A 19,642-nucleotide genomic window follows, 5' to 3' on the forward strand; every position below is an offset into this window, starting at 1 on the left:
TATATAGAACCTGATATTTTTTTCTGCGTATAATAATGTAGGCTCAATACATCAAGGATACGTAGACATTCGGATAGTCATTTTAGGGGTTGAAAAGGTACCCGAAGTAAGTTTTGTTTGAAAACTTTATGGTGTTTTATTTTTTAAGATTTTGATTTAAGCGTGTTATTTTTTAATCAAGACATAACTTTATTTTGAATATAAATATAATTTTAAAAAATATAGGGACAAAAATTAGTTGTAAAGTCGTCAAACTTTAGATGGTCATAATTTTGCGCTCGGACGTCCGTTTTACGCGTTTGTTTTTTTTTTGAACTTGCGTATTTTTCGAGATGTATGCGGACAAACCGCTATGGCCGAGCTGATTTTTAAAAAAACACCTTTTATCCCATTCAATTTCGATTTTTCCCCAAATTGGCATGAAAATTTCAGTTTTATTTACTTATAAGATGGTGATACGCAATAAATTTCAACGTAAAAATCCCGGGGTAATGTAGCTGTGAATGTCAATTTCACTTCTACGATTTCAATTTTTGAAAATAAAGCTGATTAATTTTCTTGACACATAAAGTTGACTAAACTAACCTTACAGTCAAACACTAAGTTTTATCAAACAAAACTTACTTCGGGCACCTTTTCAACCCCTAAAATGACGATCCTAACGTCTACGTATCCTTGATGTATTGGGCCTACATTATTGTACGCAGAAAAAAATATCAGGTTCTATATAAAATATTGACGTTTCGGAGTCTTGACACACGACTAATCATTGGTCAAAGTATGGAAAAAACACTAAGTTTTTTCAAACAAAACTTACTTCGGGCACCTTTTCAACCCCTAAAATGACGATCCGAACGTCTACGTATCCTTGATGTATTGGGCCTACATTATTGTACGCAGAAAAAAATATTAGGTTCTATATAAAATATTGACGTTTCGGAATCTTGACACACGACTAATTATTGGTCAAAGTATGGAAAATAACACTAAGTGTTGAAAAAAATAAAGCTGGCCAATTTTTTTTTTTGTACTGTTTATATAACGCAGTATTTTACTGCGTTATACAAAAAAAAAAAAATTTAGTACTTCTATAACGCAGTATTTTACTGCGTTATAGAAAGTTTTTTTTTTTTGGTACTTCTATAACGCAGTATTTTACTGCGTTATAGAAGTACCAAAAAAAATATTTTTTTTCTATAACGCAGTAAAATACTGCGCTATAGCACTTAACGGCTCCGTCTCCGTTAGTGCTATAGCGCAGTATTTTACTGCGCTATGGGTACTTTGGTAACATTTTTTTTTGTTGGGGTATTTTGGTTCAAAATGTTTTTTTTTGGGGCATTTTAGTTCCGGACTCTTAGAAATTGCACTACTACCGTCATCCTTGTTTTCCTAAGTGATACAAGCGAAATGTTGGAACATGGCGTACCAGGAAAAAGATTTATCGTAAATACTATAATTTTAATATTTAATTAAGTGGACAAACGTATAGGAATTAATATCATAATATTCACCGTGCTTTAAATTATAAATTATTGCTTCTAGAAGATTTATCAATTAATAGAAAAAATTATAAGCCATTACTATTCAATATTCGTGCAACGTGTATCGATGAACAAGAGTTGCAGTAAGACGAACAAAATTTTCTCATTTTTAATCAGAAGTTCCGAATTCGATCCTGCGATTGGAAAAATTCTAGCTAATGCTTTCTTCTTTAATGAGTTTTATATATCGCGAATTTAAATTAATCTGAGCGAAACTTTAAAGTGAATACTGAATACCGGATAAAAAATAAAAGAAATCCAATTTGCATATATTAAAGCAAGTATTCATCATTTGGTGCATGCAATAATTCATCATCTTTCTCGTTGATTAATTGAAAAACAAGCCGCGTAATAATTAATAATAAAAAATTAATTAAAGAAAGGTCTACAAGATTCCTAAAAATTATCCCCTCCCCCCTCCAATGTCATGTACTCGCTTTGAGACTCGATCAATCCAATTCGCGCGGGCGTAAGACCCATTAAATGAGGAAATGTTTGGTTAATTTACGCAAATATCTATTTTTAGGCCTCCGTTTAAAAAAAATTGTTATTTTAACATAAATTGTAAATATAATTCTTAGGAAATTGTCTTTCCGGATTACATTCTACTCGGATTTAATGTTTGCTCATATATTTCTCAACCTTAACAATTAAACATTAGTCTATAATCTAACGTTTATAATAACTTACAAAAAATTAGATCACTTTCTAATGCTTTCTCATAGATTTTCAGTTTGCTGCTCCAAAGGGATTTTTCACTCTGGAAGCGTTCTCTATAGAAAATTTCCACTCTCAATAGTCCAACTCGAAATATTTGATTAATGGTGGTAGGATCCTTCTTGTCACCACAATCCTTAATTTCTTTTATAAAAATATTAACTTGACTAAAGCATATATTTCCAACTATTTGGGATTGTTTATACAAAAATTTAAAAAAGAGCCAACCACTCCTATATATAAATAAACATATAGCAACTAACATTTCTAACATAGGGCCACAACATAGAACAGTACAAAAGTCAAGAATGTTTTCTTCCAAAATGTTTGCTCTAATCATGGTGGCGTTAATGGCGGCAATGGTGGCAGACGCTCAAACGCCGTCGTGTGCTTCGAAATTGGTACCATGTGCACCATACCTTAATGCCACTAAACCGCCAGCAGAGTGTTGTGATCCATTGAGAGAAGCAATAACAAAGGATCTTGATTGTTTGTGTAAATTGTATGAGAATCCATCGTTGTTGCCTTCACTTGGTATCAATGTTACTCAAGCACTTGCACTTCCAAAAGCATGTAATATCACTGGTGATACCAGTGCTTGTAAAGGTATGATCTTTTTCACTTTTAAATAAATTGTTTTTTTTTTAATCAATTAACGATTCCGAATTTCCCCATTTTTTCCGCTATAGTCTACGCTTGTCCGTTCAAATGGTCGACCTTGCCTTACCCTTAATTAAAAATTTCGAGTTTAAGCTCTAGAAACAGAGAAACTTTCTAGGTAGGAAACTCTTCCCCTTTTAGTGAGTCCTACCTGGCGTGAATCTTGATTAGTTAGACTATCAAGTTCCTAATACTAGATGGTTAGGAAAAACAAAGAAAGAAACAAAAACTCAATCGGCTAGCTCGCGCTCTGTGAGAGATTCAAAATATAAACTTGACGAGTTCAATATTTATGGTTCTGAACTCATTGTGTTTTTTTTTTAAATTATTATTATTATCATAAAAAACTCAATCGTGTTGTTGTTGTTATAATCATCATCATCATCGGGGAGGGGGAGGGAAAAGAGAAGGGAATACTATGGTACAAATGAGGTTACTCAACCTCAACTGTGAAAGGAAAGAGTTCATCAATTAAACTAGCCTTCCATCATTATTGTTATAATTTCGAAACTATATATTAAGAATTTAATATTTGTTGATTTTTTAATAATTTATGTGTATATATCTATATTTCGTGATGAATATGTTAAATTGAGTTGAAACCCATAAATTGTAGGCAATCCACTTCTGCTTATTTCCTTTTGTTGGTGTTTTGATTATTTGTTTTTGTTTGTAGGTAGTGCTCCTGGTCCAGGTTCTGAAGCCTTGCCACCACCAGGTAACTGAGAATTTTGTTTGTTTTAATTTTCTGTTTCTTTCCAATAACAGATATTCATTAATTAATTATCCCAAACAAGGCCTATACACATCAAAATTTATTTCTTATTCATTAATTGATGATGGAACATTGTTTATAGTCAATGTGGATTTTAGTGCTTGTGTTTCATTAATTTCAATGATAAGGAAGTTTTATCTGACTTTGTTTGAAGTTTAAGGGCCTACCTTGTGATAATTAATTATTGTCCAAGTCATTGCTTCAAAAACGGACTATTGAATTGGTCTCTGTTCAATTTAATACAATTTTTGGGGACTCCAATATTGAAAATGACAGGATAGCTGTATTTGTTTGCTTGTCCAGCTTTTCAATAATGTTCTACTGCATCATAGTCGTATGAACTGTTGGACTATATGGGTAACATAAGAAAAGAAGTTTTTTCTTTTGGTTTACGAAAAAAAAAAAAGTACGTTACGGGGTCATTTGATAGGAGGATAAGTTATTCCATGCAGATAAAACTGGGTAGGATAAGTTAGGATTACTAATCCCACCCTTTATGTGGGATTACAAATCCCACCTTATCCCACCTTTTATCCCATCGACATGGGATTGGATGGAATATCAAAAAAGTTATCCCACTAACCAAGCATAGAATTAATTCCAGTCTCATTGGATTAATAATCCAGCCCATCCTATCCCTCTTACCAAACAACCCCTATATGCAATTAAATATGCTCTTCATTTTAGTTTACATGACATAGTTTGATTATATATGTAATGTTTTTTTTTAACTTGTGATTTTACACATATCAACATTTGTATGACTATAAAACTTGTTATTAAAGATAAAATGAGAAGTTAAAACATTAAATTGCTTCTAATTGTTTTTTCAAAAAATATTATTTTTAACGATCTAATAAAAATATAGTATTCTTTTTGTTTTTGCAAGCGGAGGAGGTAATAACATTACATGTTGCAGTTGTTCTCCCATAACTCCATAAGTACCTCTGCCTTCAAAATAATCGAAACAAAGTAGAAATACAAGATATAATATGTTACTCTATCTGTTTCTTTTATATGATTTTCTTGGTTTCTTCTAAAAAGATGACGTTTTTCTATATTTCAAACTTTTATAAGTATAGAAACATATCATGATATGTTTAAGACACACAAATTCTAGTGTCATTTTTAGGTTAGAGCATTTTTAGGTTAAATACTTACCTGCACTCTGCCTTTGGACCAAATTAAACAATTTAACTATAAACCTTAATAATTAATGTCAGAGTGTAAATATCACTTAACCATGGTTAAACAATAAATATGTTATGTATGAAAGATACATATTTTGAGTTCATTTGTTTGATGTACATATCAGATAACAATAAGTTTTTACTAAAAATGTACTGTTTTTACTGTGTTTATAGTAATAAGTTTTTACTAAGAAGGTATGTTTCTATTGTGTTTTATAATATGCGTCAAAACTCAATCTTTCTCGTTTAAATTCCATTTCTAGTCAAGCATCGCCATATAAGCTTTTTGTTTATATATCTAGAAGAGCTATCACAATTCACATATTTAAGTGTTTACTGGGAAATATTCCTAACGATTTTCTTTGATGAAATATTTTACAGCCACACCAGGAGGAAAAGATGGCAACAATGTAAACAGATTTACATGGAGTGGAATGTCTATTTTACTTGTACTTTGTGCTTCTTTGATGCTTGCTTAAAACACTGGGAAATTTAGTGGACTAAAATAGTGAGGAAATTTGGCTGATGATGTGTCTTGTTGCTTCTTTCACTTATCATTATATATTTTGTGTAGTGTTACATTCTTGGTGTATGGATTGGTTCACACTTTTTAATATACTTAATTATTATTTTTGTATTATTTTTGTTCTATATATACTTGTGGGGTTAGACTGGATATGTTATTGTTTGTCGTTGTTCTATATATTAGTCGTTTTGACAATTTTTTATTGTCAAAATGTTGGACGTTTAGAAAAAACAAAAAGCATTTATTACTTTTGTTTTTCTAAATTTACCATTATTGGTCCAATTTATGGATTTGTTAAGTAAATGATATATTCACAAGAAATATTTCTTGAAAAACAATTTCTAGTAGCCACTAAGTCATCTCTAAACACATTTGCTGACGTTTTAAATTCAACCAAATCATGTTCAAACGCCTTTAGTAGGTTTGGCCAGGCGATCTTGTAAATCCCACATAAGACCGCATCCTTGCTTGGATTCCCTTTTACACTATTCACGGCCTTAAAAATCCGCCCCTATTTCAAAATATGAGTTGAACAATAAAAATTAAAAGGGAAAAGATCCAAAATATATTGCAGAGGCGGATGCAACATATTGACAGCAAATTTCAGTATCTATTATTTTCAAGCCGAAGCAAGATTTATATGTGAAAATCTACTTAAAAGCTCTACAAATAATTGAAATGAACTCATAATTTTTAAAAGTGAAATGAATTTCATACTTGGAACCTTACAAGTTGAACTCATCAATCCACGATATACAATTTTTTATTTTTTTTCGTTGACTTCGTTATGACAGAGGAAAATTTTTTTTGGGGTATATCGTGGATCAGCCCATGATATACCCCTTTTGGTATATAAATTTTTGGTCATCCCCTTTTGATAAATACCGTGTATTTTTATACCCTTTAGGCTCCGGACTCCTTCCCTTTTCTTGCACTTGTCTTTCTTGGTTGTTTATCTATAGCTCTCTGGTCTTAATAAATGTTACTCTTTTTTAAGTTTTGCACTCCAAAAGGTTTTAGTAGAGCTCACATTAGAGTAAAGAATGAAAAGATTTTTGGTAACTATATTCAACTCCATATTAGTGGCTCAATGACAAAACAATGGAAAGACTAAAAACTCTACTGATAGGTGTATTAGGTCATATGTAGGTGTCTGGTTATTGTTCCTTTTGTCTCTTAAGGACATAAAAAATGTTTGTCGGTAGTTGGCGAGATATTCAGAAGAAGAAACTCTCATTCGTAGAATCTTATAATTTCACCCATTATTCAAAAACACTCAACCTAAGGACAGGAGTACATTTGGTTCCAATTATTAACGGAGACAAAGTTAGATCATTTCATGTAGTTTAAGAATAGATTTAAATATTTTTCCAAATTTAAAAGAATTTAAGTTAATGACGGAAAATGAAATTGTAAAACCGCAAGGGTGTGTTTGGCTAAGCTTAAAAGCTAACCAAACTAACTTATAATCAATTTTAATTTTTAATATGTTAGGTAGTCACTCAAAATGCTCACAAGCTAAGTGCTTATAAATCAATATCAACAAAAAAATAAAAAAAAATAAAAAATTCAGCCCATAAACACTTTTAATTTAACTAAAATATTTATAATTTTATCTCTAACATCCTTTCTAATTCCCAAATTCTTCTTCTTAATTAAATAGAACCCCAAACTCCATCTCCATTTTCGTTGTTCATTATTCTCCTTGTACATATTAATAATTAATAAAAATGAATAAAAAAGTACTTTTAAATTAAAAAATTTTGTCAATAACTTTTATACATTTTAGGTATTTCAATTGAAAAATTGCTTATCAATATTTTTTTTTTATCAAACACATCGCTACTTATTATCATTTTCAGCATTTCAACTCAAACATATAGTAATTACTTATTTGTAAAATTAATTTTAGCATAAGATAATTATGTTGAACAGTTAATCTTTATCACTACTTTCAATCATTTAATTTAAACGACCTCTAAATAGAAAAGAAAAAACAAAAATAAAAAGCTACTATTAATAGTGGAAGTTTCTAGAACACTGCTCCGCAGCAGTCTTGCGGAGCCCCCCAGTAAACCTTAGTAGTAGTAGTCATAATCAACTCTGCTTTCAGAAGCAAAGTTCTTCGATTTCTACCTTTCAATCCTCAAAAACATAAGAGATGGTAAAATTGACACGTGGTGAATGGTTTAGGGGTAGTTTTAATAGGTGAGGGGTCAATGTAGCTAGTTTTAATATGTGAGGGTAAATATAGTTCTAAAGTATGATTGTAAAGGTATATTTATTTAAAAAATATAACGAAGGATAAATACAACTTATTTCGATAGTAAAAAGGCAAATATGACCCGTTTTCTTCATTAGCACGAAGTGTATTTTTGAGCTATTTTACTAGTCGAATGAGCCAAAAATATAACGGCAAGAGTATTTTTGAGACCTAATGGAGGAGAAAAGAACATAAATGGTCCCTTAACTATGACAGTAGGTTCAGAATAGTCCCTTAACTATGCACTTAATGGTTTTGGTCCTTTAAGTTTGCCACAAGTTAATAAAATGGTTCCTTAACTATGAGGGTTGGTTAAATACAGTCCGTTAAGTATGCACTTAATAGTTTGGTCCTTTAAGTTTGCCAAAAGTTAAATACTTTTAGTCTCCGACAAAATATTCATCAAATTCTGTTTGTTAAATTTGACGAGAACTATGAAAAAAAAAGGAAAAAATTAGTGAGAACTCACATTTAGAGTTACACATTACTAAAGAAAAGGCCAAATACTTCAGGACAAAACCGACGGACGTCAGTCAGTTTTAGGAAAAAACTGAGAAAAAACCTACAGACTTGATCGTCAGAAAATAATGTCTCGAAACACAAAAACCGATGGACTCTGTTTATTAAAACTGAGGGAGTCCATCAGCTAAGTAAAATACACTAGACTCATTTTTACTGAAAACCCGATATAAAAATAAATACTTCCATTGTAATGATTCTTTTGTTTTAAAAAAAAAACAGTTTTCGCATATTTTTTCTCGAAAATAACCGATGGACGTCCGTTGGTTTTCGTAAAAAGAGTAAAAAATAGTGTCCCTCAATTTTATCCATTGATTTCCGCCCATCGTCTTTTCGCTTGTTTTTAGTAGTGACAATTTTTGTAGTTTCTGCTATTTCTAATTTACTTATATCAGTTTTGTCTAGAGGTATTTAGTCTTTTCTTTAGTAATGTGCATTTTAAATGTGAGTTCTCGCTATTTTTTTTTTTATAGTTCTCGTCAAATCTAGCAAACAGAGTTCGATGAATATTTTATCGAAGACTAAAAATATTAACTTTGACGAACTTAAAGGACCAAACCTGTAAAGTGCATACTTAAGGGACTATTTTTAACCAACCCTCATATTTAAGGGACCATTTTTGTTAAATCATGGCAAACTTAAAGGATCAAAACGATTAAGTGCATAGTTAAGAGATTATTTTGAACCTACTCTCGTAGTTAAGCGACCACTTATGTCCTTTACTCGTAACGGAGAGTCAAATTGACTTAATTTCAATAAATTTAGGGGTATTCTTGGCCTTTCAACAAAAAGAAAAAGAAAGTAAAAGGCTTCAATAAGTGGAAGTTTCTAGAACATGGGTATAGCAGTCAAAGTTGTTGGATTTCTTCATTTGAATCATCAAATTAGTAGTTATTGAATTAAAAAGCAATGGAGGCATCGAAGTTGAATGAACTGAAGCAATTTGTAGAACAATGCAAATCTGATCCTTCAATACTCTCAGATCCTTCTCTTTCCTTCTTCACTGATTACATTCAAAGGTAACCGTATTTAATTCAGTATAGTTAATAGTTCCGAGCTATGATTTTAACGGATGAGTGGAAATATAGCTAGTTTTAACGGACGAAGGCTATAGTTTTGAGGGGTAAATATAGCTAGTTTTAACTTACAAGGGGTAAATATAGCTAGTTTTAACAGTTGAGGGGTAAATATAGTTAGGTGAGGGGTAAATATAGCTAGTTTTAACAGTGAGGGGTAAATATAGTTAGGTGAGGGGTAAATATAGCTAATGTTTAACAGCTCAACAGTAAATATAGCTAGTTTTAACAGTGAGGGGTAAATATAGCTAGTTTTAACTGTTGAAGGGTAAATATAGCTAGTTTTTAACAGGTGAGGGGTAAATATAGTTAGGTTAGGGGTAAATATAGCTAGTTTTAACAGTGAGGGGTAAAAATATAGTTAGTTTTAACGGACGAAGGGTAAATGTAGCTAGTTTTAACCGGTGAGGGGTAAATATAACTAGTTTTTAACCGTGAAGGGTAAATATAACTAGTTTTAACTGTTGAAGGGTAAACATAGCTAGTTTTTACCGGGAGAAGAAGGGAAAATATAGCTAGTTTTAACAGGTGAGGGGTAAATATAGTTAGTTTTAACAGCTAAGGGGCAAATATAACTAGTTTTAACAGGTGAAGGGTAAATATAGCTAGTTTTTAACACGTGAAGGGTAAATATAGCTAGTTTTAACCGTTGAAGGGTAAATATTGCTAGTTTTTAATAGGTGAAGGGTAAATATAGCTAGTGTTAACAGGCGAGGGGTAAATATAGTTAGGTGAGGAGCAAATATAGTTAGTTTTAACGGACGAAGGTAAATGTAGCTAGTTTTAACCGGTGAGGGGTAAATATAGCTAGTTTTTAACCGGTGAAGGGTAAATATAACTAGTTTTAACTGTTGAAGGGTAAACATAGCTAGTTTTTACCAGGAGAAAAAGGGAAAATATAGCTAGTTTTAACAGGTGAGGGGTAAATATAGTTAGTTTTAACAGCTAAGGGGCAAATATAACTAGTTTTAACAGGTGAAGGGTAAATATATAGATCTAAAGTATGACTGTAGGGGTATATGCAATAACGGAGAGTAAATATAGCTTATTTTCGATTGCAGATGTGTAAATATAGCTTATTTTTTACAGTAGATAGGTAAATATAGCTTATTTTTGACAGTAGATGGACAAATATAACTTATCAGAGGGGCAAATATAGCTTATTTTTTATAGTAGAGGGGCACATATATGATCCTTTTTCTTGTATTACTAGTAGGGTGTCAATGGTTTTCAAAAAACCGACGTAACCGACCGAACCATACTGTACCGAACCGATTTTAGGTTTCCTTTAATAAAACCGACGGTTTTTATAAAAATTTATAACCGTACCGAATAATTGGGTTGGTTTTTAATTTTATAAAAATAAATCGAAAAAATACCGAACCGTACCGAATAAAGTTATATGTGTTATATTAGATTTATATACAATAAATATTAAAATTTTCTTCTTGGGTTCGGGATGATGAAATAATTAACACCTAAAGTTCCAACTCTGAAACCTATTATACTACCCCTATTGAAATTAAATTAGTTCTAGCGTCTCGAATAGTAACTAGCTTGCAAGCTACAAGGTATTCCGACGATTTTCGATAGAAAGTTACAAAGTATTAGATATTTTTCCTCTCATATGATTTTAAATTTCTCTTATTGGATACTTAATCTTAGTAGTCTCAGTTCTTGAGTCCCATCCTGATTGATTTTTGCCCCCTCGTGCGATATAAATTATACTTTTTGTCTTTGCTTACCACTATTTTACACTACCGCAAAATAGTGAGATGAATCTTTATTCTTGTCGTCTTTCATGTTTTCTTGATTCATCACCTTTTAAACAGTAAAAATATCTAGAACTTTTGCCAAAGTCCTACTGAAGTATGCATGATATCGTGTCTTTAACTTTTACTAGTGACTATGACATGATGTTGTTTTGTTTTAAAAAAATCGAAAATTAACCGAACCGTACCGATATTGAAGGGAAACCGAGATGATGGGACGGTTTCGGAAAGTCTAATTTTGATTCTACAAAGTGAAATAACCGAAAAACTGGTACGATATAAATTTTATAAAATAAACGCCCGAACCGTACCATTGACACCCTATTTACTACTACAAGTTTCTAGAGCACCGTTCCACAGTCCGCTAGTAAACCTTAGTAGTAGCACTAATTGAATTAGCCATCAAAAGCAAAGTTCTTCGATCTCTGTATTTCAATCTTCAAATTTCTTAGTTATTGAATTAAAAAAGGTATGGAGGCATCGAATTTGAATGAACTGAAGCAATTTGTCGAACAGTGCAAGTCTGATCCTTCAATTCTCTCAGATCCTTCTCTTTCCTTCTTCACTGAATACATTCAAAGGTACCACATTTAATTCAGTATAGTTCCGAGCTATGATTTTAACGGATGAGTGGAAATATAGCTAGTTTTAACATGTGAAAGGTAAATATAGCTAGTTTTAACGGACGAGGGCTATAGTTTTAACAGATGAGGGCTAATATAGCTAGTTTTAACACGTGAAAGGTAAATATAGCTAGTTTTAACGGACGAGGGCTATAATTTTAACAGATGAGGGCTAATATAGCTAGTTTTAACTGACGAGGGGTCAATACAACTAGTTTTAACAGGTGAGGGTAAATATGACTAGTTTGAACATATGATGGTAAATATAGCTAGTTTGAACATATGAGGGGTAAATATAACTCTAAAGTATGACTGTAGGGGTATATTTATTGAAAAAGTATAGCAAAAGATAAATATAGTTTATTTTCGATAGTAGAGGGGCGAATATGATTCTTTTTCTTCGTTAGTAAGAAAGGATATTTTTGAGCTATTTTGCTAGTTGAATGACATTTTTTTAGCCAAAAACGTAACTGCAAGAGCATTTTTGAGCCGAAAACGTAACGGAGAGTAAAATTGAACTATGTTTAGGAGTATTTTTGGCTTTTTAACAAAAAAGAAAAAGAAAATAGAAGGCTATGGCTACTGGAAGTTGCTGAACACCGCTCCACAGTCTGCTAGTAAACCTTAGTAGTAATTGAATCAGCCATCAAAAGCAAAGTTCTTCAATCTCTTCATTTCAATCTTCAAATTTGTAGTTATTGATTTAAAAAAGCTATGGATGCATCAAAGTTGAATGAACTGAAGGAATTTGTAGAACAGTGCAAATCCAATCCTTCACTTCTATCAGATTCTTTTCTTTCTTTCTTCACTGACTACATTCAAAGGTACAAAATTTAATTCAGTAATAGTGCGTAGTTAGAAATTTTTAGTTTATGCTTTCTGAAGATAAATTTTTGAGTTTATGGATTCTAGATTCTAGAAAACTCAACTTACTATTCTCTCTGACTCAAATTATGTCTCGTGTTTCTCTCTTAAACGCCCCTTAAGAAAATACTATTAATTAGGAGGTGCTCTTAAGAAAATATTAATTAGGAGATGCTCTTAAGAAAATATTAATTAGGAGGCGTTTTGACTATTTTAACCTTATTTATGTGTTGTTAAGATATAATCTCTCGTCATTTAATATTTACTTTATCTATGTGTGATCTCCATGTAATCGAGGTGTTTGTAGTTTTCAAGGACAATTACTGCTAAAGGTAAAGTGGGATTAGAAAAAAGGATAATGAATTTTGTCTTGAACTTCTAGAATGATAAATAATTTGAGATAACTATTTTTAGAAAGTACGATAGATAATTTGAGACGGAGGGAGTAGTTCTTAATAATTAATAGGCGTTTGACTATAGTTTACAAATATTTTTTCACTTTGTTTGGAATTTATGAAATTGGAGTTTATGATGGAGTTGTGTTTGGTTATACTTTTTGCAAAGGAGAGAAGATAACATTTTATTTGTAATTTACAAAAGACGGAGTTGGAAGACATGTTTGAAGCATGTTTCCAAATATGGAATCCAACTAAAACAGTGTTATCAAAAGTGGAAAGCGCAAAAAAGCTCGAAGGTCCATTGGGGCTTTAAGCGCAAATAAAGCGTGAGCTTTAATGAAAAAAGACGCTATTGGAGGAAAAAATACAAATAGATATGTTTAGTCCAAGACTACTAAATATAGGCATGAGTAAGAAATATATGGACAAAGAAATTGAAAAAAATAATAATAAAATGAAATATTAATTGTTTAGTGCCGCCTCTTCATGAAACAGTCGTTGGCAAGGAAAAGTATGTCTTAGAGGCTAGAGCCTTGATGATGACAATGAAGCGCACATTAAGCGAGGCAAAGCGCTCAACATGTTTTGAGCCTCACTTCAGGGCTTGAGCGCGTTTTTAGCGTGCCTTTGACAACACTGACTCCAAGTTGGATTTGGAAATTTTATAACCAAACACTGATTTTGAAATAAAGTGAAAAACAATTCTGGAAAAAATTGAATAATTCAGATACACAGTTTGAGTCACATTTACTAGGTTCTGAACCTGTAAGCAAAGCTCTAGCTCTGCTCCTAATTATGGCCTTCTACAAGAGACAGTTTTCATGCTTTGAACCGTTACTCTACTATTGAGACAAAGTTTAAATGGCGTCTCATAAGCAAATTTAGGATTTATTAATGTATTAGTACTCAGCTTAGAATTAATTTAAAAATATCTGGTGTTTGCTGAGTGATTTTCAGCTGAATTTTATAATTGTTTGATTTTGTGACAATCATGGATTTTACTATTGAGACAAAGTTCAAATGGCGTTTCATAAGAAACTTTAGATATATGAATGTATTACTACTCAGCTTAGTGTTTGTACGCTGGATTTGTAATTGTTTGATTTTGTGGCAGTCTTGGTGGTAAGCTTCCTACGACGGCCGATGAACACAAAGCGGTATTTACCCTAAATCAGTAAATGCTTGTCGCTGTATATTTTGTTCTTTTTGGTATTCACACAATGATTTGAAGTTTATGGGTTATTAATTTGCCGCCGAACTCATAGCTCGTTTTAGTTAATGGAATTCCTGATTCATTAAAATTTAGGTTCGTAATTAAATATTTATACATACTTCAATGGATTTTCGAATACAAATACAAGGTCTAAGCAAAAGCTATTGGGTTCGTCCGAACCTGTACCTTATATTGTAGCTCTGCACCTAAATTTCAATGCAATGCCATAAATCACTCCTCATAATGACCCAAAAATATTGATGGACTGAAAGCATTGAAGGCTATTTTGTAGGAAATGACTAAGAAGTTGAAAAAAATATGCGAAATAGTTTTCTTGTTTAAATAGGGGAGTGTAGACTGCCAAGTCTAACTCATGAAATAGCAAAATACAAGATCACTGGCTCAAAAGCATCTATACTGGGATACTAATTGTTCGACAGGATAGTTACACTCTTCACTTTCTCAAGCAATTATTCTTTCTTTGTGAGTTTTGCATAGCCAGTCTAAACTCTGGAGGTTGCTATAAGATGACGACCAACATAAAAATAGTCATGATATCATGAGTATATAAATATCAAAGCGGAGTGGATACAAAAGATTCATATAACTGGCTTCGAGTAGTCTGGAAGAGAAACGTAATTGGTATAGTTATTGGTTTTTCTTGTACTCCTTCAACATCCATCCTTTTCGATCCCCTTAAAACATTAATAGGAGATTCTTTTGAGACCCATGGTATAAATAAAATGTTCTGGGGGCAAAGAAAATAAATGCGTCTCTAGGGATTATAGAATGATGTGGGACATTATGCTCTATGCAGAAGTCTTACGTGGTGGATGAGAGTGATGAGGAAATGGGTGACCCTGAGAATGAGGATCATAAAAAAGGGTCTGCTGAAGAAGAAGAGGAGCCTGAGATAATTGAATCCGATATCGAACTTGATGAGAGCGACATCATGGACCCTGACAATGATGAGCCACAACAGGTCCGACGTTGCCCTTATATTGATATTTTGCTATAGTTCATGTTTACGATTGACCAGTTAAATGAACTTTTCAAGTTTTATCTTCTAGATGGGAGACCCTTCTGTGGAGGTTACAGAGGAAAGCCGTGATGCTTCTCAAGAGGTCAAGTCTCAGGCCATGGAAGCGATTTCTGAAGGTGATGCTAATTGAATTATAGGGTGTGTTCGGCCTAAGTAACATGTTTTTCATGGAAAATGTTTTCCAGGAAAATAAGTGGGGTTCTTACTTATTTTCTTGTGTTCGGTACTTAAGCAAAAAATATTATACTAAAAGCATTTGTATATAATCTAGACAAATACTATGGGAGGTGGGGGTGGATGGTATGGGTGGGGGTGGTGGGGATGGAGGTGAAGATGAGATGTGTTGGAGGGTGGGGAGGACACAATTAATATGGAATGCCACTTGTGGAGCTTGTTTTCCCTAGTTCAACTAGGGAAGTCACTTTCCTCATTCTTAAGGAAATTGTTTTCCAAATTTTTTTGACCAACCGAACATGAGAAAATTGAAAAATGTTTTCCTTCATAGCAAACACACCCATAGATCTTCATACTTCTCTCAGCATGTATGGTTCAGTTGGCATTGCATCACTCACGGTTTGTGGATTGTTCTTGATAGGTAAGCTAGAAGATGCAAGTGAACTTCTGACAAAGGCGATTCTCCTCAACCCTAGATCAGCAATTATGTATGCAACCAGAGGTGCAGTTGGTCATATGTTTCACGAGTTGGATATAACTTTGCTGGTTTTGCGTGTGATTTGATTATTCCTGCACATACAATGACTGACAATTGAAAGCTCTGTCTTTAACAGCCACTGTGTACATCAAAATGAAGAAGCCAAATGCAGCCATACGAGATGCAAATGCAGCCTTAGAGGTTGATCTTGCCATTTGATTTGCTTGCACTAATCTGATTATGGTCTTTATTTACTTATTTATTTATTGTTTGTTTGTTTGTTAAAATTAACCGCATTGAGTGATTTTTACTACTCATAAAGCCTTTATGTGGAAGTATCCTGAAGAGCTCAGCAGGTATATTCTGTTGAAGTGTGACCATTTCATCTAAAATTTTAAGCGGTTAGAGAGAGCCCACTTATATTTATATAATTATGTCTTTCAACACGCCCCTCATGTGCAGCGTAGTTGTTTTTCATGGTCCAAGCACGTGGAATATTTTTTGATAATGACACTCGAACCCAGGATCTCTGCCTGCTCGGATACCATGATCAATCGTGTGATCATCTCATCTAAAAGCTTAAGCGGTTAGAGAGGCACAATTTTATTTATTTAATTATATCTTTCGACGTATTCTTGTTATATGCTTTTCATACTCGGGGAGCAAGATGGATCATTACATGCATAGAATTTCGTCAACTTTGTGCATGATATCTTACTAATGCATTATTTCTCTTTCCATGTATGTATATTCCATGATTGTGCCATGCCCTCCTTTCCAAAATCTTTGTCCCGTTCTCTTATTGTGGATGACCTAAAACAGTGTCCTCTTTCTGATGATGGAATTCCTCTGAGTTGCTTTCACTTGCAAAATATATTTGTCACACCATGTATAAATAAGAGTATGACTTAAGGGGTACACCGTTTCATTTGCATAATCGAATGGGATCAGCAGTTTGTAACAGGGGAAAATTAATCACTCAATTTCTAGTGCCCTGCATGTGAATGTTCTTTTTCTTGAGCTCTGCACATTTCTGGGAATAACAAATATTGAATTCAGTTGTTAGTATTTAAGATTGGTAATGTAATTTGTTTTGATATTTCATACATATAATTACTCTTGCAGATCAACCCAGATTCAGCTAAAGGATATAAATCACGTGGCATTGCACGAGCCATGCTTGGACAATGGGGCGATGCTGCCAAGGATCTTCACGTGGCTTCCAAGCTAGACTTTGATGAGGAAATAAATGCTGTGCTTAAGAAGGTCGCTTTCTGTTACATAATATCATATTATATGGATGCTCATGTTGCGGAGCTGTTTATTCTGAGTTGTGGTGTACATCATGATAATTGTCAAGTCAATTAATCATGTATATCTGTGTCGCAGGTTGAGCCTAATGCACGTAAAATTGAAGAGCACCAGAAGAAGTATGATAGGCTGCGTAAAGAACGAGAAGATAGAAAGATTGAGCGTGAGAGACAGCGAAGAAAGGCTGAAGCTCAGGTGAAACCTCAGTTACTTGTTTGCTTACATATTGGGCTTGTTAACTTATCTGAACACTCTTGTGATTTATATCGCAGGCTGCTTATGAGAAGGCCAAGAAGCAAGAAGAATCATCATCAAGGAGAGCTGGCGGCATGCCCGGGGGCTTCCCTGGTGGCATGCCCGGGGGCTTCCCTGGTGCCATGCCCGGGGGCTTCCCTGGTGCCATGCCCGGGGGCTTCCCTGGTGCCATGCCCGGGGGCTTCCCTGGTGCCATGCCCGGGGGCTTCTCTGGTGGGATGCCCGGTGGCTCTCCAGGAGGCATGCCCGGAGGAGGCTCCCCTGGGGGAATGCCCGGAGGAGGCTCTCCTGGGGGAATGCCCGGAGGAGGCTCTCCTGGAGGCATGCCCGGAGGGATGCCTGGTAATATTGACTACAGCAAAATACTGAATGTAAGTAGCTGTACTTTTACATATTCACTTCTGGTGCTTATACCATTAGTTATGATGAATAAAGTGTAGATTTACTGTCCCGAGGATTGTTATCGAAGAGCTTTTCATTACTGTGTAAATTGAGAAGTCCTCTAGTCACAGTTTTTCATAACAATTAAGTTAACAAATTCTTTGTGTTCTTTTACTTGAGCAGGACCCTGAATTAATGGCAGCATTCCAGGATCCAGAAGTCATGGCTGCCCTACAAGATGGTAATTACCTTTGATCATAATCAATCATTTTCTCTATTCTAGTATATAGAAACCTTATGATTAATACTATTGAATGGTTTTCATAATTGCAAAGTTACCCAGTATATGGTATCTGTGTTGGTGTGGGGGGAGATGGGGGGAGATGGGGGGAGAGGGGGGAGCAGGTACCTGGTGGAATTAGTCGAGGTGCGCACAAGTTGGTGCGAACACCACCATCGTTAAAAAACTGGTTTTCATAATGGGCGTGCCAAAACCTAAAACGACACTTACTTTGAGACTGGAGAGTGTAGCTTTTTGCACAGGAGTAAATTAAGAAAGAAGTACTCAATGCCTTTTTGGTTTCCTAAAGTGACTTATTTTGGACTAAATTGGTAAACACACTTTTTTGTTGGAGCGGAGGGAGTAATTGATTAAGAAAAGTAGATTCTCAAACCATTATGAGAGTTAATAAAATAAGGAAAAGAACTATGGTAGAAGCACATCCCACCGTATACAGTTTGCTGTTGCATACCCGAAACTTCTAATGTAACGTATCTTATCTATCTCTTTTCTTGTGCCCCATGCTCATTGAGGTGTTGAAAGAGGAAATAGGTTAACCAATTGTTGGTAAAGGAAATGAGTCTGTCACTTTGGAAGGGAGATAAGACAGTTGAGATAGTGCAGTGTGGAATTTCTACTGCTATTGGCTGGAGAGGTGGTGTCTATGTATGTCACTACTTATGAATGGAATATAGCTATTCAATATTGGAGTTTATGCTTAGCCTCCAGACATAATATTACCCACTTTGCACCTATGTTGCTTGGACTCTCCAAAAGTGGTGCCGCACCCGTCGACATTTTTGAAGAGTCCGAGCAAGAGTTTTGGGGGGGGGGGGGGGGGGGGGGGGCGCACCATTGAGGTTCAGTTCAAATCCCAGCGCAAACAAAAAGCATTAGGTGATTTCTTTCTAGATGCCCAAGCCTTGGTGGTGGGTAGAGTTATCTGGTACCTGTGCTGGTGGAAGGCAGTAGGTACCAGGTGGAATAAATTGTGGTGCGCGCAAGCTGGCTGTACACCACCATTGTAACAAAATATTAATAATAATAATATATTACCCACTGTTGGAGCTTTGAGGATATTCGACTCATTGATTTGACTGTTCATGGCTGTTTGTTTTGCAGTGATGAAGAACCCGGCTAATCTAGCGAAGCATCAAGCAAATCCCAAGGTTGCTCCTATTATCGCAAAGATGATGGGCAAATTTGCTGGACCAAAGTGAGAGTTCCGTCTTTTATGAGTTTATGGACCCGATGCTGTGATTTGGTTGTCGACGTATATCATCAAGCACGGGTTCACTAGGTCATGCCCTGAATATGTCTATCCAAGTATATATTTAAACGTCATGCATCTGTCGATCGATTGAGCTGATCAGCTTAAATAGTTTACTTGGTATATGCAATGTAAACACTTATCAATGGTTTAGATATGTTCTTTTTGCGCGTTGTTGAATCTTTTTGATGCAGTAATAGTTGGTTATGATTAACTGTTCCAAAGCTGCATGGGTCAAAATATTCCATACAATTGCAGTAACAATGAGATGTTCTGTTTGTTAAACTGTTCACCATCACTTCCTACTGTAT

At 34.1% G+C, this 19,642-nt stretch overlaps 2 protein-coding genes across 4 annotated transcripts; both read left to right on the top strand.

The window, feature by feature from the left end:
• The first annotated feature begins 2,477 nt into the window (after window positions 1–2,477).
• On the top strand, window positions 2,478–5,526 carry LOC132609836 (non-specific lipid transfer protein GPI-anchored 7-like). Its single transcript, XM_060323999.1, has 3 exons — window positions 2,478–2,867; window positions 3,598–3,639; window positions 5,268–5,526. Exons 1-3 carry the CDS (start codon window positions 2,570–2,572, stop codon window positions 5,363–5,365), a joined length of 438 nt encoding a protein of 145 aa, XP_060179982.1. The 5' UTR covers window positions 2,478–2,569; the 3' UTR covers window positions 5,366–5,526.
• A 3,465-nt stretch (window positions 5,527–8,991) lies between these two features.
• LOC132609839 (FAM10 family protein At4g22670-like) lies at window positions 8,992–19,623 on the top strand. 3 transcript variants are annotated; one of them, XM_060324001.1, is made up of 11 exons: window positions 8,992–9,213; window positions 14,042–14,084; window positions 14,958–15,122; window positions 15,211–15,298; window positions 15,778–15,858; window positions 15,971–16,035; window positions 16,960–17,100; window positions 17,224–17,340; window positions 17,418–17,771; window positions 17,965–18,022; window positions 19,184–19,623. In XM_060324001.1, the coding sequence occupies exons 1-11, from the start codon at window positions 9,104–9,106 to the stop codon at window positions 19,279–19,281; spliced, it is 1,320 nt and encodes a 439-aa protein (XP_060179984.1). In that variant the 5' UTR covers window positions 8,992–9,103; the 3' UTR covers window positions 19,282–19,623. The 3 variants fall into 3 exon arrangements, with proteins under 3 accessions (XP_060179984.1, XP_060179986.1, XP_060179985.1); XM_060324002.1 differs by lacking the exon at window positions 8,992–9,213 and adding an exon at window positions 9,260–11,623; XM_060324003.1 differs by lacking the exon at window positions 14,042–14,084 and having other exon boundaries at window positions 9,075–9,213.
• The last annotated feature ends 19 nt before the right edge of the window (window positions 19,624–19,642 follow it).

Source organism: Lycium barbarum, chromosome 9, assembly GCF_019175385.1.
Source record: "Lycium barbarum isolate Lr01 chromosome 9, ASM1917538v2, whole genome shotgun sequence".
In the NCBI taxonomy this organism is placed as follows: domain Eukaryota; kingdom Viridiplantae; phylum Streptophyta; class Magnoliopsida; order Solanales; family Solanaceae; genus Lycium; species Lycium barbarum.